Source organism: Schistocerca americana, chromosome 2 (genome assembly GCF_021461395.2).
Source record: "Schistocerca americana isolate TAMUIC-IGC-003095 chromosome 2, iqSchAmer2.1, whole genome shotgun sequence".
Classification (NCBI taxonomy): Eukaryota; Metazoa; Arthropoda; class Insecta; order Orthoptera; family Acrididae; genus Schistocerca; species Schistocerca americana.
Window position 1 is genome coordinate 581,196,046 of NC_060120.1, and position 23,424 is coordinate 581,219,469.

The 23,424-nt window shown below is 44.0% G+C and overlaps 1 protein-coding gene across 1 annotated transcript in view; it reads left to right on the plus strand.

The window, feature by feature from the left end:
- LOC124594203 (glypican-6) overlaps nt 1-23,424 on the plus strand; it is an 81,688-nt gene that overhangs the window by 23,806 nt on the left and 34,458 nt on the right. The window contains exon 3 of the mRNA XM_047132562.1: nt 20,959-21,193. Coding sequence (XP_046988518.1) covers nt 20,959-21,193 — 235 coding nt within the window. The remainder of the gene's footprint in view (nt 1-20,958; nt 21,194-23,424) is intronic.

A 23,424-nucleotide genomic window follows, 5' to 3' on the forward strand; every position in this document is an offset into this window, starting at 1 on the left:
TTGTTGGTTGCTTTGGGGAAGGAGACCAGACAGCGAGGTCATCGGTCTCATCGGATTAGAGAAGGATGGGGAAGGAAGTCGGCCGTGCCCTTTCAAAGGAACCATCCCGGCATTTGCCTGGAGCGATTTAGGGAAATCACGGAAAACCTAAATCGGGATGGCCGGACGCTGGATTGAACCGTCGTCCTCCCGAATGCGAGTCCAGTGTCGACGAACCACTGCGCCACCTCGCTCGGTATATTCAAAGACGATTGTGCTGTCATTGTGCTGCACCATCGTATATCTCGCTTAGGGACCATAAGAAAAAGAGAACCGAAATTAGGGCTTTTATAGGAATACATAGTCGGACAATTTCTACATTGCTCAAGGCAACAGGAAAGGCAATCGATAACACTCGTACGACGTATGGCACACCATGCATTGTATGATGGCTTGCAGAATAAACAGTGTGTTCCTCCTAAGAGTCGTCATTTACATTTTCTCTGGTTTTTTGGCAGATATTCGCTCCTCCAGTTTTGCAGTGTGTCCTTGAAGTCATCCCTAACAGATACTGCTCATCACGTCTTACACCCAGTGTCGGCGGAAAGCGTCTTCAGCAAATGGTTTTTAAAGCGGATTTTTAAGTGTCCATTCGATTGAGCAGTCCAAAATTAGCCTAGTCCGATATTAATTTTGTCGATATTTATAACAGAGACAGTAAAACACGTAGAATAACCAGTACTCTAGCAGCGACTGCATTGCCCGCGCTGACTGCTACCGTGAAACAGAAGCGGTGCGCAGTCGCTATTGGTATGCTGGTTATTTTCGTGTTTTTCTGTCCCTGTTAACCTTTGGAGCCCCAGTGGTTTCTGCCACAAAACAAAATTTCCTTGTTTTCTTTTGAAGTACCAGTGCTTTTCGCATGAAAAGGCAGAGATTTCTAGTGGTACATTGAGGTATTTCTACGAAAGCCGCAGTCACTTAGACAGCGCTCAAAGCAACAGCCGGCGCGGGGTTTGTGCTACGTGATTGTATAGGAGATGGCGATTTTTTATAGTGGCCATACTGAGGAGATCATTGATAGTGAAACTAAGCATATCTAAGTTATTGTAACGTGAACGTGAGTTCGTACTGTTACTTTTATGTGTACTATAGAAATGAAACCACTGTGACAGTATGTAGTCGTGATACAAAATGTATTAACTTTTAGGTATATTTTGCTTGTTATTTAGGACCATATTATTTTTTAAGTGTTAGGAGTTCCTGGAAGTTTAAATATGTTGGATTTTGTCTAGGAAAATTGCGAGTGAAATGCTCCGTCTTTGAAAACTCAATGTCCCAATGGTTCGAAAGTACAACCTCCTTTTTGAAATAATTGATTTTTTAAATTTGGCTGATTTCTTCTTGTATTCGATGGTTACTATGATAATAAATGTAATAATGTCTTAAAATACTTTTTTCACGTTGTTGGACTCAGAGTTAATAAATGTTGAAAAACTAATATCGCACTAGGCTAATTTCGGACTACTCAATGGAATAGGCACTTAAAAGTCCGCTTTAAAACTAATTTTGTTTGTTACAAGAAACAAAGACGTTTTCCGTCGACAATGGGCGAAGCATGAAAGTCATGATAAGCAATATTTTTCTGTACAGAGTCGAGTTACACACCGGAGAAACGAAATTGCAAATATCTGCCCTAAAGTGGACTCAGGGTGAAGGGCCACTTCTGTGCAACGTTGGGTTACGGCGGTGAGTCACAGCGAGGATGCAGCCCAAAGGCAGCTCAGGTAACCAACATCAAATGTGAAATTTTTAATAAAACCCAGGCGACTACACTCAGTGCGGCGGTCACGCCACTCTCGCCACATGTTGAACATGGTGCGTGGTCCTCGGCAGCGGCGGATAGCTGTCAACCAGTGGCCTGTGATGTCTGCGCCCAGACTGCTGATACCAGAAGCTGACTCAGCGGGGTGCGCCCCAGTCTGGCGTTGCATGGCTGGTCGCGGACGGTGCCAGGCGCTTGGAAGACTGCCAAAATACTTGCAGGGGATGACAGCCTCCGATGTCGAATCTCGCCCCTGTGGGTGGCGTCCAGGTGTCTGTGCCATTAGGGTTGAGTGAACGACTCTGCTGTCCCCGTCTGCTGACCTGGCTGCTACTGGGATGAGCCTGGAGGCATACCACTAATAGAGGGGCACCGTGTCCAGAAAGGAAAACTGGGTGCGAAAATGGTGCGGCGGTGGAGGCCCCAACTTGTGACGGCTGTTTGCTGACCCATATCGCACAGACGCCTGGCGTTGCCCTCTCATCGTGATAAATGCTGCCCAACTGGGGATTGCTAAAATGGATGGTTATTTATGTGGACTGGGGCCCATTTATTGGACCGACGTGCTGCTTCTAGCCTCATTCGACACTACAAACGTGTGGCCCGGCAATGTTGAAATGCTGGGCTCGTGTTGCAAGAGTCCCGCCTTAGAGCCGTTGGCAGGATTGTTGTTGATACCGGCATACTGACATCTTAGCGCTCCTGCATGAAGGGGCCCTCACAAGTGGAATAATATTGTCAAACCGTCAATATTTTGACGCCTGAGGGCGCGCATTGACGTACTGTCAATACTTGGAATATTGGCGAGCAGTATTGTCAGTAGATATAACGCTAGACGGTGTGATGAAATTCTCCATTCAAATGTTGAGAGAGTTTCATGAACCAGCCACACGGCATTGTGTTAACATTTTGTTTTCATTTCGCCTTGTTGCAGACCGCACCTAAATCTGCATCGATACCCTGAAAATCACATTTAAGTGCTTGGCAGAGGGTTCATCGAACCACCTTTACAATAATTTTCTATTATTCCAATCCCGTACAGCGTACGGAAGAAATGAACACCTATATCGTTCTGTACGATATATTCTCGCGTGTTCATGTGGACAAATATGTTAATTTGCCGGGTGTTGATATGTGGTGTGGCCTGTCGTAGCGCAGTTCGATTGGCCCATTATTCTTTGAAGGTAATGTAACTGGTGGGGTGTATCTTCATACCCTGCAAACATCGATTTTACATGCCACCCGAGAGCTGTTTGGAATTGAAAGATTCTATGTACAACAGAATGGCGCTCCGCCTCACTACCACAAAAATAGCTGAGCTTCTTTGGATGAAAATCTCCCTGGACGATGGATAGTTCGAAGAGGAATTATTGAGTACCCACCACGGTCTACAGACCTTGCACCTTTTGACTTCTACCTAAGGGAGACCTTAAAAAATAAAGTTTATCGACAGAAACCAGGTGTACTGACCGAGCTGCGAGGAACCATCGAGGCGCCCCGTGCGGCTATCACACCGGCAACGCTCACAACCGTAGTTCGGCCAAAAGTTCAGCGTCATCAACTTTATTTGCCTGCTAATGGGGGTCACGTAGAACACACAAAATAACCTCCCCCATGCAAGAACTGTGGCGTTACGTCATTTTGTTGCTTTAAGATTGACTATTAAAGAATGTATACATTTTTCTGAACGTGTTTGTGTGTACTCTCCTGGCAGGAACTTACAAAGAGTAGCAGGTGTATATACACTATGGGTTTTCCCAGCCTGCTAGATTTGTATGCCCTGAGCTTGTTACTTTTCCTTTCTCCCTTTAGTATCCCATGGTGCCTGATTCATACTACAAGAACGGAGATATGTCCGGGTGACCAAGAATGGTGGTACAGTAAAAGTGACACACAGAATACACCATAACGTTAGGGTCTGAATAGCAACTGTACAGCTTCTGACTGCAACTGAAAGCGCATTCTAGTCTGATGAGAAACGGGACTACTCGTTAACAGTTCCTGAAGATAGAGTCTGAGTACGTACACAGTAATAGTAAGAAAGCACTGTGATAGGCAAAGTCTGTATCTGCCACACTGTCTGTGTCTTGGAACTAACTGCATGTGCTGCTCCCTGACGAACTGCACTTAGTGAGCGTTGATGTCGAACTCGCGAGACGAAATTGGAGCTCACACTCTCGCAGATTGACTTCAGAGTTACTGGAGGCGACTTACAAAGCCACCCGGCGGATGACTGCTCGGAAGTAGTGATTGTATTACGTGGTCCGGGGACGCGAGCCGGTGCCGGTAACAGCGGCGCTGTGGCGCCCCCAGATACAGCACCTGCTGTTGAAGGCAGGACGGGCTGCGGTTGAGGTGCGGGCACCTTGACAGCGCGGCAACCCGCGACTCCGTGCTGTGTGGTTGGCGGACAGACCGTAAGGTGCCCGCCACGGATACTAGCAGATAGCTACAGCACTGGTCATTAAAATTGCTACACCACGAAGATGACGTGCTACAGACGCGAAATTTAACCGACAGGAAGAAGATGCTGAGATATACAAATGATTAGCTTTTCAGAGCATTCACACAAGGTTGGCGCCGGTGGCGACACCTACAACGTGCTGACATGAGGAAAGTTTCCAACCGATTTCTCATACACAAACAGCAGTTCAGCGTTGCCTGGTGAAACGTCGTTGTGATGCCTCGTGTAAGGAGGAGAAATGCGTACCATCACGTTTCCGGCTTTGATAAAGGTCGGATTGTAGCCTATCGCGATTGCGGTTTATCGTATCGCGACATTGCTGATCGCCTTGGTCGAGATCCAATGACTGTTAGCAGAATATGGAATCGGTGGGTTCAAGAGGGTGATATGGAATGCCGTGCTGGATCCCAACAGCCTCGTATCACTAGCAGTCGAGATGACAGGCATCTTATCCGCATGGCTGTAGCGAATCGTGCAGCCACGTCTCGATCCCTGAGTCAACAAATGGGGACGTTTGCAAGACAACAACTATCTGCACGAACAGTTCGACGACGTTCTCAGCAGCATGGACTATCAGCTCGGAGACCATGGCTGCGGTTACCCTTGACGCTGCATCACAGACAGGAGCGCCTGCGATGGTGCACTCAACGACGAACCTGGGTGCACGGATGGCAAAACGTCATTTTTTCGGATGAATCCAGGTTCTGTTTACAGCATCATGATGGTCGCATCCGTGTTTGGTGACATCGCGGTGAACGCACATTGGAAGCGTGTATTCGTCATCGCCATACTGGCGTATCACCCGGCATGATGGTATGGGGTGCCATTGGTTACACGTCTCGGTCACCTCTTGTTCGCATTAACGGCTCTTTGAACAGTGGACGTTACATTTCCAATGTGTTACGACCCGTGGCGATACCCTTCATTCGATCCCTGCGAAACACTGCATTTCAGCAGGATAGTGCACGACCGCATGTTGCAGGTCCTGTATGGGCTTTTCTAAAAACAGAAAATGTTCGACTGCTGCCCCGGGCAGCACATTCTCCAGATCTCACACCAATTGAAAACGTCTGGTCAATGGTGGCCGAGCAACTAGCTCGTCACAATACGCCAGTCACTACTCTTGATGAACTGTTGTATCGTGTTGAAGCTGCATGGGCAGCTGTGCCTGTGCACGCCATCCAAGCTCTGTTTGACCCAATGCTCAGGCGTATGAAGGCCGTTATTACGGCCAGAGGTGGTAGTTCTGGGTACTGATTTCTCAGGATCTATGCACCCAAATTGCATGAAAATGTAATCACATGTCAGTTCTATTAAAATATATTTGTCCAATGAATACCCGTTTATCATCTGCATTTCTTGTTGGTGTAGCAATTTTAATGGCCAGTAGTGTATAATTTAACTGCAGGTACTCACAGAGATCCAGTGTGCTGTAATTATCGTATGGCAGAAAACTTGGTAGAGATGGTAATGCGTTCATGCGGAACCGATTTAAGCTGGAAAAAAATTAGTTCCAATTTTGGCCACCAGGTGCAAATCTGGCGCTGTACTGCAGCTCGTCGACGTCTCTGGTGCTCATACTGAACAAACACTGTAAACGATAGTTTATAATAGAATCAACATTATACCTTTCTCGCTCGTTTGACTTTTACTGCCCACATCGCGTTCCTAATCCGTTACATATGGAAACATTTCTAAATGTCTTCCATGTATTCATATTGCCAGATTTGCACCTGATGGCCAAATTTGGAACTGCACTTTAATAATAACCCCCCCGGTATGTATCCTATGCTCTAGTCACTTGTAACAATTCACTGTTCAAGGATTCTACATTTAATTATGGCTACAAATGAAGCTACTTCACTTTCAAATTCCCAATGGAACCTCGGAAGGTTCGACAGAACTCTAGTTGACTTGATCAGTATCAGCGCTGGGATACTATATCATTCATTTTTGCACTCCCATGGAAATTAGTTAGCGTCACATCCCTTGGTTTTTCTTTTGAGAAAGAACAACTGAAGTATTTGAAACTTCAGCTTTCATTTTTCTATTGCGTCCCTATATCAGCCACGTGTGTCCACACTGCTTTTTGTACTACTGACATCCACAACATATCTCACAGAATTCCGAGTTGCCCCGAAACAAAACTGGACCAGCTAGTGCGCGTGAATCCCTACGTTAATATCATGGAACGGCAGTACAACGATATGACTGGACTGTCGTATCTCCTCTGAGTTCACATACCTGAACAGGCTGCATTTAAAGAAATGAAATCAGAGTTCATTCAGAAAACACTTGCAGAACTGTACATACACAGGTTGATCTTTTAGCTTTAAGTTGTAACCTATGTTGATTAGAACAGTTTCAATTAAAGCTAATACTGTGATGTACTTAAACTCAGTTGTAAAATAGTGTATGCTACGAAGGTTGTCCAGAAAGTAAGTTCCGATCGGTCACGAAATGGAAACCACTGGGGAAAATCCGGTAAAGCTTTGCACAGATGTGTTGGACAGTGTCTCTAGTATGCCCGTCGATCTTGTCGCGTCGCTCTTTTCAGTTTTGATTGCACAATGAGCACGTAAAGATGCGTAGGGGATAGCGTCTCCCGCCAAGTATGAGGGCCTGGTTAGAGATTTCGCCTGTGTCATGCAGCCCACATAACCCAACTGTCGAGCAGTTTCTTCTTCATGCCAATTCTCGGCCGCACACCCAGGGGCAATGAAGACGCTCCTGCAGCGTTTTCGATAAGTGTTTGATCACCCATAATACAGTCCGTAATTGGCTCCCCCTGAGTCTCATCTCTGCTCACAAGAATCTCTGGCTATGAAGACAAAATTTTTCCACAGACAACGAGCTGCAGACCAGTGCAGATAACTGGCCGAAAGCACAGGCGGCTGCTTTCTATGACGAGGATATTGGAAAGTTGATACAACACTACGACACAACTCGAAGTTGGAGCGGCGACTGTGTAGAGAAGTAGGTGGAAGGTGTACCTAACTGTTGCAAAGAAAACGTTTCTTGTTTTCACTGTGATTTCCATTTCGCAACCGATCGGAACTTACTTTCTAGACAACCCTCGTGTTACATAGCTGAAGATATTTCTTTTCTGACTGTTAAACCCGTATTGCAAAAATCTTTGTTTCCTGTGCGTGGTGCTGCTGAAGATGGCCTCCTGGCCTGTATTAGACCACTGACATAATTTATAACCTTGCTGAACTACTTCAAAATGGAACATTAAAAAATTGTACCAGTGGTATTATAGTTACGATTTTTAATAAATCTTCCTCTCGAAATAATCACACTAAGCTTACTTCCGGGAACGTTGCGATTTCGCAGTAAGGCTACTACGGCCAGTCTTCCATTCAGAAAATATGTTGCCAGAAAGCCATCTCACATCGTAATGTAACGGCTTACGATTCGCTTCTGTCTCATCCACTTGTGGGATACACTCACAGAACAAGTGTGTGTGATAGTGAACCAGTTCTTGACTATGTCAACCGAAAAGATTAATACGCTCAGTTTTTGTCGTGCATGACACATCGACTTCCGGATTATATCGTTCCTATTCGTTCACGGTGCAAGAATTTTCATTCATCCTATAGTATTAAACTTATGTACGGTTTGCCCGTAATTTAACGTTCTAAAACTCATCACAGTTTAGATTTTAAAAAAATGACCATTTAAGTTTTCCCCTAGAAATAACATAATCACGCCAGTGAAACAACCGAAGACAGGACCCCCTGAGCAGCAGTTATCTTTACGTTCGAAATATGGCTGACGGGCTCACTCAAGAAATGTATCTTCTGTTGCTGCATTTTAGCCTTATCTGCAGTCATTTTAGATAAGTCGAGTTCCTAAGCCGAGCTCAAAGAAGTCTTTCTAGACGCAACATAAATTTCATCTCGCCTCTTTAATCTAATCTGGGCTGTAACAGTCTGAACAGGAAGAGGCTGCATTAATAGCGCCTATGGCGCCTACGCGCTTTTCGCATTTCATAGTACGACATTAACAGATTTGTTATGTAGCGTATAGCACTGCACATGAAATACAGTCAAGAGTACAGAAAATATACATAAACAGATATTAATACGTGTAATACATTAAAAGCTGGTGTTACATTCTGATGTCCAGTCACCTTATCTTGTCAAGGCATGATGCTGTGGTTATGAAAAATTTGCTTGGGTCGCCCAGGTAAGATGTCAGTTTACACTTCTTAACAAAGTGCCGGATGGTATGGTTCGATGCTCCACAGTCACAGCTTGGGGTGGGCTGCTTACCTACACTGCACAATTTGCGGACGAGATGGTCAAAAGACGTCTGTGAGTCATATTTAGACCATAGATGATATAAAAGATGCGTGACGTCATAATGTTAAACAAACATCTCGGTCCCCTAACTTTTGGCAGCATCCGTTTGCAGGCAACATCAACAATATTGTTCAGTGTTTTTTTTTTAATTGTAGTACTTTAACTACATGTTTCTTTACTACACATGGTGAAATCTTGGGCAGCATTTGGTTGCCCGAAAGATAGGTGAAATGAATTTCGTTCCACAGGTCAAGTTAAGAATGATAATTCAAATGGTTCAAGTGGCTCTGAGCACTATGGGACTTAACATCTGAGGTTATCAGTCTCCTAGAACTTAGAACTACTTTAATCTAACTAACCTAAGGACATCACACACCGCCATGCCCAAGGCAGGATTCGAACCTGCGACCGTAGGTGTTGCGCGGTTCCAGACTGAAGCACCTAGAACAGTTCGTCCACACCGGCCGGCTGACGGAGAAAAAGTCGCATCATCAAGAAGGACTTTTGCGACATAAACTAAAGTTAGTAGGTATGTTTCTGCATCTGATAGATGCTGTCTGTTCCAGTTTCGCGCCAAATCAGATTTGCTTTAAATACACGCTGTAACGGTTGTGAGCGTTGTAGTCACATTTGAGATTAGACAGCTGGGTTGATGTCACTTGAGAAAACCTTTAAGGCGACAAAGACATTATGAACACCTCACTGAGTCTGACAGGGGCTATGAGAAGATGAATATTCCTTCTACGATACTATAGAAAAAAACCACTGTGCATGATTGTTGTCAGTGGTGATATCGAGAATGTACGATCGGAAGAAGACTTGGCTCCGGACGGCCACGTGACATTACTAAGAGGGAAGACCATAGTGTTCAGCGCATGGCTCCGGTGCATCGTAACTGCATCTTGCAGCAACAATTTGAGCAGCAGTTGGCACCGTGTGACACGAAGAACTGTTACAAATCGGTTACTTCAAGGGTAGCTCCGAGCCACACGGCCTGTAGCGTGGATTCCACAGACCACCGCCAATTGCGACTTCAGTGGTGTCAAGTAAGAGATCATTGGAGGTAAGGGCAGAGGTCTGCTGTGATTTCTGATTAACGCAAGTTCTACCTCTGTGCCAGTGATGGCTGTGTGATGGTTGTGTGATGGTTGGAAGAAGGCCTGTTGAGCGCATGCAAACAACCTGTACTGCGTGCTGGACACACTGGACCTACATGTAGATCTGTGGTCTGGGGTGACAGCAGGAACACTCTCGTGGTTATCCCATGCACTCTGACTGCAAAACTGCTCATCAGTCTGGTGTTTCGACCTCTTGTGTCCTGCCATTCGTGAACAGCATTCCCAGGGGTGTTTCCCAATAGGATAACGCTCGTCCTTGTGCCACCTTTCCAGGCCACCGTGTTCTGCAGAGGGATGATTCACGGGAAGAAATCTATGGACAAAAGTCACTGAATGCTGGCCTCTGTTTTGCCTGGATCAGAGGTGAGACTCTTCCTACACGTCGGTCAGGAGGCCTGTAGATGGCGTAACGTAGCGCTGAAACTGGCTGCTCAAATAAAATAACAACTGGAAATTTAGACGGCTCTAGGTGTTTTGATGCGACATTGTATAGTGAACAACCGGGGTCTGTATAAAGAGGGACTTACAGAGACTTCTCTACAGAGTGACGACATGTTGCCTTGGCCTGCTCGATTACCAGATCTGTCTCCAGTTGAGCACATAGAGAACATCATCGGACGACAACTACAGCGTCGTCTGCAGACAGCATTAACCATCCCTGTATTGACCGACTGTGTGCAACAGGCATGGAATCCCATCTCATCAACTGACATCCGGCACTTCTACAACACAATGTATGCACGTTTGCGTGCTTGCATTCCACATTCTGGCGCTTACACCGGTTATTAATGTACCAGCATCGCACATTTGCAATGCCTTATCTCGCTCTTACATTAACCTGTGATCTTGCAATGTTAATCACTGAAAATGTCACACAGGCAAATGTATTACCGAAATTTCATTACTCTGTATAATTTTTTTTTTGTCCAAACCGCCCCCCCCCCTCTCCCCTGTAGCTGAGTTGCCAGCGCGACAGAATGTCAATCCTACGGACCCGGATTCGATTCCCGGCTGGGTCGGAGATTTTTTCCGATCAGGGACTGGGTGCTGTGTTGTTCTAATCGTCATCATATCATCCCCATCGACGCGCAAGTCGCCGAAGTGGCGTCAAATCGAAAGACTTGCACTCGGCGAATGGTCTACCCGACGGGAGGCCCTAGTCACACGGCATTTTTTTTTCTGTTGCAGTTTTTTCCATCAGCGTAGTTTTGACTTCATGTCCTAATAGCGCCGCTGTCACGTCACGTGACGAGGTGACCTACGAGCTTAACTTAAGTAGGCGTATGTGAATCAGGCGCGCGGGGCACCAAAGGTGGCCCATGCCTGATCTGAAGGGTAGTAATTCACCTGCCCTTGGTTTAATCTAACCTACTGTGTTCTTTTTAAATACCCTAGAAAAATTAGTGGTGACAGCAAAAATACTGCGACCTAACTTGAATATTTGTTGCGAAGAGGGATTCTGAAGCATTTTGTTAATAAGTGTAATACATAATTAAAGATTTCACTGCTAAGTTTAATTAATAATTACTATCACAGTCGTATGACACAAAAGCTATAGTGATTCCATACGAAGCATGGTTCGGAACATGTGATTATTTGGTAGAAAGTGATGGAGACGCCGAGGGAAAGTTTGACAAAATTAGCCAAGTTTATCAGTAAATAGGATCGGCCGTTGCAGACAGGATGAGGCATAACTGATAGCGTGGTTAGCAGTGTTGGGTATAATCATACTGAAGTCTTCTCTCTATCGCGGTTTACAAGTTCAAAAATGGTTCAAATGGCTCTGAGCACTTTGGGACTTAACATGTGAGATCATCAGTCCCATAGAACTTAGAACTGCCTAAACCTAACTAACCTAAGGACATCACAAACATCCATGCCCGAAGCAGGACTCGAACCTGCGACCGTAGCAGTCGCGCGGTTCCGGAGTGAAGCGCCTAGAACCGCTCGGCCACCGCGGCCGGCGGTTTACAAGTAAGATAATCTCGATGTCCGTGGTTACAAACGATCAAATTTTTCGCTTCACATGGTCGCCACTGAAAAGTTCATTCAAAGGTGCACCATCCATGTCCGCAGCTCGTGGTCGTGCGGTAGCGTTCTCGCTTCTCGCGCCCGGGTTCCCGGGGTCAGGGATTTTCTCTGCCTCGTGATGACTGGGTGTTGTGTGATGACCTTAGGTTAGTTAGGTTTAAGTAGTTATAAGTTCTAGGGGACTGATGACCTCAGATGTTAAGTCCCATAGTGGTCAGAGCCATTTTTTTGCACCACCCTTGCACAATGTTTCTCTTACAGAAAATCCATGAATCTTTCTACGGATATTTTGCTACTCACGAAGCGATTCAAAAATTGTTTTCATATCTCCACAACAGTAGCAGACGCTTTTATATGAGTGAGTGCTACTCCTCACTTGAGATTCCGTTTGCATTTAAGGAATACCAAAGCGCCATTAATTTACAGGACTTCCCGTTGCTCATACCACATAATCAGGATTGTGAGCAACGTTGTGGTCAACTGAGTTGCTGCGTGGAGATGCTATTAATATCCATGACACGGACATTACGTCTCGATCGGTGAATCTCTTACGCACGAAACCGTTTAAAAGAGCTGCGGAGGTGGTACGTTTGACTACGAAAATTAATTGCGGACCATCGGAAGAATGCGGCAGATATGACGTGCCTGCATCTCTTGGCACCTGTAATCATCTTCCATTCATTTCCTTAACGTCCGACTCTGAGACATGCGCGTAGCTCACGACGATCTACTGAATGAATTACACAGGAAAAGGAATGTAGCCAAAGAGAAGTTGATTGATAACTGAACGGAACATTAAATACAGCAATTCCCTGTTCTGACTAATTTCGTTTTTCCATCATTAACTTCGGAGAAAGTTAGACTGTGTAATCTAGATTGTCAGTCACTTAACCTGACTGTACGCAAAAAGGTGGCAATACATGACGGGCAGTTTTAAGCTATGAAGCATTTTTTTTCTTTATTTTTGCGCCGGATGATTTAACGGGCGGAGTTAAAGGTCATCGCGTAATTTAAATTCCAATCGTTCCTGCACAGCGGTGTGAGCGCGAACCAGTGCCTGTTCTTCCACTCTGACGCGCTGCAGCTCTCGGTGGCGCCGCTGTACGTTATTAATGACGGCCTGCCGTCCTGCTCAACACGTGTTTTTATCACCGGCGAGCGCTGGACGTGTCTCCCCTCGCCGGCGAGTTTTCTTCTTCCTCCTCCTCCTGAATATTATTAAAAATATAAAACTCGCCGTCTTAAACAAACTGCGCAGGAGAAAATAAAATAAACCCGCGTATTTATTAAACAGTGAGGGCGCGCCTGGCCCGGGGCTCGGCTGCTCCCACACAAACACAGTGGCAGCGCGAGATAAACACGGGACGCGTGTCAAATATTTATGCTGTCTGGAGCTGAGACGGATGGCTGCGCGGACGGAAGGAAGGAAGGAAGGAAGGAAGGCGACTAGGCGGGCGCTAACGCTCGATTTTCTTGTCAGTCGCAGGGCGGGGCGCAGAAGCCGAAGGCACGCCGGTGAACTAACAACAAGAAATTCCTTCTCCGATGGTGAGAGACTGCCTGTGGAACGCCTGCGCTCAGCGCAATGTGATGCGAATGTGTCAGTAATTTGGCCGTAGACGAGGCTTCTATAAAAATGCATAGTGAAACAACTGGAAGCGAGGTGTAGCAAAGCTAATGCAGTGAGCGCTCAGCTACGATCTACTCTCTGCTGCAAGAAGGGAGTCAGTACCAAGACTAAGTTAATCTGTGCACCGTTCAATCTTTCGACCAACTTTGTTGTATGGGAGCGAAAGCTGGGTGGATTCAAGTTACCTTATCAATAAGGTTGAGGTTACGGATATGAAAGTAGCTAGGATGATTGCAGGTACTAGTAGATGGGAACAATGGCAGGAGGGTGTCCATAATGAGGAAATCAAAGAAAAACTGGGAATGAACTCTATAGATGTAGCAGTCAGGGCGAACAGGCTTAGATGGTGGGGTCATGTTACACTCGTGGGAGAAACAAGGTTACCCAAGAGACTCATGGGTTCAGCAGTAGAGGGTGGGAGGAGTCGGGGTAGACCAAGGAGAAGGTACCTGGATTCGATTAAGAATGATTTTGAATTAATAGGCTTAACATCAGAAGAGGCACCAATGTTAACACTGAATAGGGGATCATGGAGGAATTTTATAAGGGGGGCTATGCTCCAGACTGAACGCTGAAAGGCATAATCAGTCTTAAACGATGATGATGCGTAGAGAATAATGGGACCTAGTGATCAACACAGCACTCGGTAAACACTTTGAAGCGTGACTGTGTATATTACGTAGATCGCGTCTGTGATGTTTTTGTTCGTATGTTTTAGTTGTAAAAGTTGTTCTTGCCTTTAGTTTACAGTACGCCTATTTTTTAGTTGTTTTGAGTGGTGACGTAGGTCGCATCAAATACGCGCTGTATGCACATGAAGTTACTACGGCGTTTAAATTTCATGACGAGCTTAGTATAGATGCACACTTCACTATGTGAATGTGTAGATTTCAATTTCTAGTTAACACACGACTCTGAAACATACTCTGAAACGGAGCACGTTCCATTTGTGTCTTGTGATAGTCGATCTTTATAAACAACCTACACGGTGAAGACAGTAGTTCGTGGTGATGATGCGGATTTGCAAAAGTCTGTTGATAGTTTTTCAACAGTCATAATGAAGTGAATTGTGTTTCAGAGTCTGAGGAACCGTAACAATAGTTAAAAGTGGATCTAGTTCTGAAAGTAGTGATGAAAATGGCGATAATGATGAATGTGCACCGGCCGTTTTAAAATGTGTTCATACTAAGACACAGGCTATGCAAAGTGAATAGGACTGGGAAAAAATTTTTATACTAACCCTGTTATCTTTCCCTTCAATGTCTACAGTGGCGTACGTGAAAATTTGTTACATATAAATCACAGTCATTGTTGGAGCTGCATTTTTTTTAGAATGTAATGGTAACGTTGTTCGGACTGATTTGTGGCGGGACCAATGCTCACGCGAAAAAACTGTTGAACTAAAAGATAAAAGGTGGTGAAACTACACAAGCTTTCTTTCCTTTCATCAAAGAATGGTGTCGCCTGGTGTTTCAGCCAGCCTATAGAAAGGATGGTGAAAAATCTCCCAGCCAGAACGAATGAGACTGGGGCATGTTTTACATTAGAAATCATGTGACAAGTGCGGAAGTCTAGACTCCAAAGCTGATATGTCTTACAGCTAACTTCGCAGCAACCAGTAGGACATTTAAATACGATCTCACTGGGCCAACCTACGATTAGATATTAAAAATAAACAAATGCTTCTAGCTTCATGGCACTTGCTTATTTAGGAAAGGAGACATAACGTCACGTTTGCGTCAGTCAGCACACTTTTGCGTTCGTCAGTGCGTGCGCAGCAAGCGGCTGAACTGGACGTCTTATTGCGTCTCCTGCCAGTCGCGATGTATGTGTTGTCATTCGCTTCCTGCAAGCAAGAAGAGTCAATGCCATTGAAATTCGTCGTCAATTGCGTCGTATGTATGCGGATGGGGTTATGAGCGATGGCGTTGTGAGGGAGTGGTGCAGAAAATTCAAGGTTGATCGCACAGACGTGTGTGATGAAAGTGGTCGAGGAAGACATTCAGATGTGACTGACGAACTTGTGCATCACGTTGACGTGAGAGCCATTGGTTCGCAATTTCCGGACCTTCCTGAATATGTGCCACGAATTTCGAGGACATCCGTCTTAAAACGGCCTCAGAGAGTGTAGGTAACCATAAGTATTGTGCACCGCTGGTACCAAAATGTTTACCAGGTGTTCATAAAACTGAAATAGTGATTTCAGAATTGACATTCTTCGAGCACTATCAAGAAGACGGGGAGCGATTTCTGGACAGAAACGAGACGTGAATGCATTACGTGGATTCTGAAATTAAGTCCAAACAATGAACGCGCTCTCATTCTCCCAATAACCCCAAAAAATTCGAGCAGATGCAGTCAAATTCCAAAATGATTGCTGCAGTTTTTTGTTTTTGGAATCGCAAAGGTATTTTGACAAGAGATTTCATGGTAGTAAAGCGTGAGAATACTGTGACATCGCAGGTTTATTGTGAGACTCCGAGGATCAGAAAAGAGCGCGGGATGACTTCTAATGAACCATTCTCCTTGACGAGAATGTGTGAGCTAATACTGCGGATGGAAAGAAGGAAACACACGTTTTGGCTGGGAGATTTTTCAGCATCCTTTCTATAGTCCAGCTGGCACCAATTGACTTTCTTCTCTTCCCCGAAGACGAAGACGTGGCTGGCTCGTCAGCATTCTATAGCTGACGATGAGCTCGAGGATGCTGCCGACAACTCGTTGAAACACCAGGCGACACCATTCGTTGATGATTGAAACAGCTTGTGTCACGGTACGACAAGTTTGTGTATAGCTGACGACAGTGTAGGAAAGTGATATCAACCTGTAACTGCAGACTGTATGTAATTTTTTGTCTATGCTTTCTTTTTTAAAAAGCCAGTTGGACGTGAATTCATGACTTGCCATTGTGGGTCTAGTTGAGATGACGATCCGTTCGATGGAGACACTGGCTAGAACCGAGCTATGTATATGATCTGTGTAGCTCTAATGGAGATAAACGTTTCGATGGTGCTTCTTTGTTATGGAGGTTGTGCTGCCAGACTGAACTGTAGTGTAGTCCAAAGTCCAGGCTACGTTGGAAGGTGACAGTTTGGATGCAAGTTGTCGAAGCAAACGCAAATACCACGACAATATATATAAATATACATCGCGCATTCCTTAGTTCCATTTACATTCATGATGAAAATGCCTATTTTTGCACTGTGATAAGATATAATATCATCTACGTCCAAAACCCCCTATTCCCGTGGAGGTCTTGTCAGTTTGTCTGCTTCCGTTTCGCTCACGTTTCATAAGCTGGTATAAATCTGATCAAAGCAGCAGTTGTCTTAAAATCATTCATTTACTGCAGTGACACCGCGATACGAATTTGAAGTGCTAACTGTACAGCCTTGTAGATAGTGCATGCATGTCTTCATTTTTCATTCATGGCTGCACTTTTATATTAATTAAATTGTTGATCGGCTTTTCCTTGCAAGGTGGCGTGAATCCGATCACTAATTTATTTTGTATGCAAAAACAGACTCAAACTTCCAGTGTAGTGAGTCCTACTACTATTTTCAATTAAAAGAATTTTGATGTACGAGGGTAATCCCAAAAGTAAGGTCTTTTATTTTTTTATAAGTACATAGACCTGTTTATTTCTACGTTGGTTTACATCAGTTTACATCTTGAACATTTAGCTATTTTTCGACATAATCACCAATTTATGTCGATGTATTTTTGTAGACGCTGTGGCAGTTTTTGTATGCCCATGTCATGTCAGGTCAGCTCGCCGCCAGCTCCGCGGCTTTGGTGAAGAAGGATGCCGCCACTGGCCTGATTGTTGCTTGGTCTCAGGTGTAAAGTGGTATGCCCAGGTTTCGTCACCCGTGGCAATTGAGTCCAGAAAGTTGTCCTGTTCGGCTACAAGGCGGTGAACAAATACGCGGGAAGCATCAACTCGTTGCCGCATGTGGTCCTCAGTCATCATGCGTGGCACCCATTTTGCGCACACCTTCCGGTAGTTCAATGTTTTCGATAAAATTCTGTGAGCGGTGCTTCGGGAAACCTCAGGAACCAACGTGCAGCGATCATCCAGGGTGATCCGCCGATCTTCACGCATGCTTTGCTCAATCTTCAACACTGTCTCCTCAGAAATTGATGGTCTCCCGCTCCTTTGTTCGTCGTGAATTTCGGTCCGACCAGCTGCAAACTCTCTACACCACTTACGAACATTGACATCCATGCACGACTCACCATACACTTCCGTCATTTGGCGGTGGATGTCAATCGGCGCAGTGCCCTTTGCGTTCAAAAACCGAATAACTGCGCGCAATTCGCACTTATGTTGTTATTGACGTCATCAACTGGTCGTTTCATGGAGCTCGTATTTCTACCAGTTAAGCAGCAGGAAATCAAAATTATTACTCAATTATAGCTGAGAGGTTTCAAAACGCGTCTTAATTTACTGGTATTAAAATTTAGTGGTTGGTTCTGAAGTGTTTCCTGTTCATAGCCTCAAACTAGCCACGCACATACGGTCTGTGTAAACATGGTCACGTGTAAAACTTGAAGGAAGTTTAAATAGGTGCTATCTGACAGCTAACCGAAAGCAAATACCAATTTTTAATGATTTCAGTTATTTAAACATGGGAGACAAATCACATGACGTAGTAATATTACGTTACAAATGCAGTGTGGCGTCAGCTGTAGCTTTCCCACCAGAGATGTATATAACAGTAAATCTGTTATCAACACGACAGTTGGCTTGGATGCCATAGTGCTGTACGAAGAATTAACCAATTGGAGGTTGCCATAGCGTCCCTCTGCCCTATGAACTGACTTATTGAGGAGAACCCATAGTTTAATGTGGAATCTGAATCACGGAACAAATCAGCGTTTTTCCCATTAAGAAAATTTACCTAACGTGAAAGAAATGGCAAGTGGAAGATAAAAATCTGAAGACCGATCGGAGATTGAACCTGAGTGCTTTGGATCTGTAGTCTGGCACTTTACCACTGAACAACCAAGCCAAATTACACAGCCGCTGTATATAAGGGCATTGCCAACATTCACCTCTTTTTAAATGACGTCTTAGATCATGATGAAAAATTAGCCACAGCCTCGTACAGGCACCATGGCAACTAGAAGTAAAACTGAGCGAGGTGAGTGGCGAGATACCGTACTACTATAGGGGAGGGCACAGGCTCGAAACTTTTTCTGGCTATTCAGAGTTAAGTTTCCTGTGAAATCCCTGAATCGCTTAAGATAAATACTGGGGTGATACATCTGAAATAGACGCACCCCAAATTTTCTTCCACAATCTGAACGTGCGACGTCTGTAAAATCAAGCCATTGATAGGATGCTAAATCCAAATCTTTCTTCCTTCTTATTGACTTGAAGTAATTTCCTGACAAGGAATAATTGCGTCAATGACGTTTTCACAAAAAAAAGGTTGAGGGAGAACTTCGGAATAAAATGCATTGGATATCAAGTACGAATTTAATGTAATTTTCTCAGAAATATTAAGTGTTATTATGCAAAAAAGTTGTACGGTACTGGTACACGCAAAATAAACATGCACATTATTAAACTGTTCATATGTTATGAGGTGACTGTCTGACATTTAGGAATACCATGGAAACATTAAAATCAAATGTGGAACATGCAAAAAGGAAGATGGAATTGCTACAGAATAAGGCAAATAATTTATTAAACGCTATGCTGCCCCTCGTGGTCTCGCGGTTGTGTTCTCGCTTCCCGAGCCCGGGGTCCCGGGTTCGATTCCCGGCGGGGTCAGGGATTTTTCCTGCCTCGAGATGACTGGGTGTTGTTGTGTCGTCTTCATCATCATCATTCATCCCCATTACGGTCGGAGGAAGGCAACGGCAAACCACCTCCATTAGGACCTTGCCTAGTAAGGCGGTGCGGGTCTCCCGCATCGTTCCCCTACGCTCTGTAAAGAAGCATGGGACTTCATTTCCATGGGTAGCATTCTGCAGCAAAATAGAACACACCTCAAAAGACATCTCAGACGTAAAGTAGCGTTTCACAAACAGTATCGCAAAAACTGAGTCACTGTGGCTTTATTCCAACTTATTCATAGGAAATTAGCCACATATTCACCCTGAGTGACATGAAATGCAGTGTTCTGCTCTATTGGGTGTTACACAACCAAGAAATGTTTGTCATCTACTCTGACATGCACACTTCCAGGGTTTTCATGTGCTTAAGAGCAAAGGAAACTATTTAAATAAATCCAATTATACCTGAAGGTGGAATCACAGTGCTGTCTGCATGTGCCACATAGGCCACTGCAATAAAACGTAACATCGATGTAGGTGGTTTTCCACATACTGCCTGGTTATATTCTATAGTAATACTGAGCTGCTAAAGCCGGCCGCGGTGGCCGAGCGGTTCTAGGCGCTTCAGTCCGGAACCGCGCTGCTGCTACGGTCGCAGGTTCGAATCCTGCCTCGGGCATGGATGTGTGTAATGTCCTTAGGTTAGTTAGGTTTACGTAGTTCTAAGTTCTAGGGGACTGATGACCTCAGATGTTAAGTCCCATAGTCCTCAGAGCCATTTGAACCATTTGAGCTGCTAAACTGAAAATAAAATACTTCAATTGAACATTTCGAATGTTGCAAAATAACATCATGAATCCTAATGCCTCACGTTAATGGCGTTAAAGTATTTATCTTTCACATCTTATTTATTTGTCTTCACTCTAGAATATATGTTCAGTGTTTCAGGCGATAAGTCTGATATTACCACCTGGAGAAAAATTCATAGTGGGTGACATAAGAGTTATGTCTCTAAAGGATAATTGTGTGACTTGTGTTGTGAGGTACATGATAATCCTTAAAAAATGGGAGTTTGACAAAAAATTGTATTAAGAACTTATAGCCGCTTTGAAAGTTCAGCTGTGTGTAATAAATATAAACATAAAAATTGTGAAACTGGAAATATGTGATAAGTTCCTATAGGACCAAACTGCTGAGGTCATCGGTCCCTAGGCTTCCGCCGCGCGAACCGTGGCAAGGCGCCCATGACCGTGCGGCTACCCCGCTCGGCAGATGTAAAAGAAGGGCCCCGTAGCAAAGTGCACAAACAGTTGCAAGTTACCCCATTAATTTGCGCAATTCTTTCTTGAACCAATTTCCCAGGAGGAATGGTCAATATTTAACGATATGACAGGAATGATCGATCATTTGAAGCAAAAATGTCTAGTAAACATACCTTAAGAGCTATGGTCACTTATTTCATCTAAGCTACTTGAAAAATATCACGTCTACTGAATAAGCGCTCGTAGTTCTTAAGATACTGTATCTATGTTAGAACATATGTTTACTAGACAATTTTTTCTTGTTTTCGTCCTACCACTACCCAAAAGGTGGAAAGCAAAGAGTTTGTAGCACAAGAGATTTGTTTCTCAGTATAGAAGATGTAGTGCTCATAGCTCTTCAGGTTGCATTTTAGAGCCCATATTTACTGGACTTTTTTGCTTCGAATGATCATTCCTGTAATATCCCTGAATAGCTTTAAGTAGCCGTAGACGTTTAACATTGTGAATGCTTAATTGAAAATAAAAGATTTCAATTGAATATTTCTTCTGTTGCAGAATTTTTCAAGAAACTTCTGACTCAGTCAAAACGTGATTTCCATGAGATGTTCAAGAGGACGTACGGCATCATATATGAACAACATTCTTATGTTTTCACGGATCTTTTTGAGGAGCTTGAGCGTTATTATGCCCGGGGAAATGTGGCACTTGCTGATGCTCTTGACAATTTTTTCAGTGTACTGTACCAGAAGATGTTTACTGTGTTAAACGCACAGTATCAGTTTGAAGAAACGTAAGTATTAACATGCATACCACTGGAACTATATTTACAAGGAGAGGAGGCCTACTCGCATCGCCAAATTCGTCCAAATTTATGGTATATGTAGGGCGTGTTAGACAAGAAAGTGCCCTAAGTGGAAACTCCAGATGGCCAAGCGTTTAGGAATTTTGATACGGATCTATCAACACGTGCATCTCACCAATTGTCCCTGTGACAACTTGTATAGAAATCGGTGTTTGGCTCAGCGGTGAGAGCACATTTCATCCTATGCCTATACTTTTTGTGCTTATATAAATTAATAAAATAACCTATATGATGATGCGGTTAATTCTGATGTCAGTAATGTACGCATTGCCAAGGAGCACAAAAATATTTCCCACCAGGCAGAATCGAGCCTGTAACCCCTCCTACGCGAATCCGATGTCTTACCGCAGAGCCAAACACTGCTTCCTAAACACACTTCCCCCAGGGACATTTGATAACGTAACATGGTGATAGATCCGTATCAAAATTGCTTTTATTTCCGAAGCGTTTGGCCGTCTGGAGTTTCCGCTTGGGGCGCTTTTTGGTCTCACCACGCCCTACATGTACCATGAATTTGGACGAATTCGGTGACGACGAGTAGGCGTCCTCTCCTTGATAGTGAGGAGTTTGTTCATGGATCACCCACAAAACAAATTTCGCACTTCTTGTTACGATATCACTGTACAGAAGTGCAACATAACAATTTAGTATTTTGCATATCACTTCCATTAGCACTTTCTTGTAAATCATGTTGAAGAATGTACTTTACTTAAATGTGTGCTTTCACTGTCAGTCAGTCCTGGCCAAGATTTGCGCTCCCATTGCACGCTCGCTCTTCGCAAACGCAGCCGAGTGTATTTAGCGTTCCGGTTTCCCTCCACCACGGTGCTTTTGCGAGATCTGTATGTGAGACAGTTCTGTGCTGAAAACTACACATGTGGGAAAACTACACATGGGGACGACCTGTCTGAAACACCGTGGGGTTACTGCTAAGAGGGAAATATTGCAGCCTACTTTTAAAAGCATTATTTTTATCATTATTTATTTTCAACATACAATTCTTCTACCAAAGCAATATTACTTACTTTAGTATCGTACATTAGACAGTGCTAATACGGTGGACAGAACTATAAAAAGCTTTACGTAACGGAATAACATTAAGTTGTGATGTTTACAAGTTCATACACGTTTCTATTTTAGAATATGTAATATATCTGGAACTATTAATCTGTTAAAATCAGAGACATTTAGTTACTCAGATTGATATCTGTTAGACCCGAGCGCTGGTGGAACTTTATCAGTTTCATAACAGAGGAGAAACGCTCACACACTTGAGTTAAAACAAACACTGAAATAACTTTAGCGACCTGTCTGCGCAATCGAGGATATTGCTCTTGGGGTAACATTTTACGAAAGTCTCGTAATTCCTGGCTCGGACAAAAATGTCGTTGAGCCGGGTGCTACACTGTGCGTCTGTCATAGTATACGTTAACGGCAGAATTACACCCATATCCGTTTAGGGCCGGAGACAGTTACACTGTACTGGTACTATCTTTGAGTTAGTGCCACAAACACAGTGTTCATTTTGGCATATTTCGCTGTTTTTGTATTCAGGCCATTTAAGATTTATCACAATCCTTATCATTAAGTGCCAAGATACTTCAGTAAAATAAGCCTTCAAGTGATACTATGATAATTAAGGCAAAAGATGAAAGTCGCATGGCTTTGGCATAGCGTAGTGGATAATGTTATGAATTAGTGGGTCCAGGAAAGTGGGTTCGCATCCCATCGTTCCCTCATATGCGAAATTTTTCATTTTCATCTTAGCGTTTTAAGACGATTTGAGACTTTCTTATGAATATAAAACAAGTAAGTTCTACTATATTCGATGTTATTTACATTTCCGAATGACTATAAAATCAAGGTTGAACCAAATATTTGGCAGTTTGTTTCCGAATATGTGTCAACTTCAGTGTGTCTAGTTAGGCAGGAATCTAAGAGCACATCTTAAATTGCTGCGAGTGAAACGAGTTGCAATAAAAATTCTTCTTCGTCACAAATATTTGGCTGTTTATTTCCTGGCGTTAGCAAACTCTTGAGAAGACAGTTACTTCACATGTTATAACCAATGGCACATACGGTTGGTGTGTTTTTCCCGCTATCCACATGTGTTTGTCAGCTCAAATTGAAAGTTTGAGGTGCATCAGCAACCAAAAGTG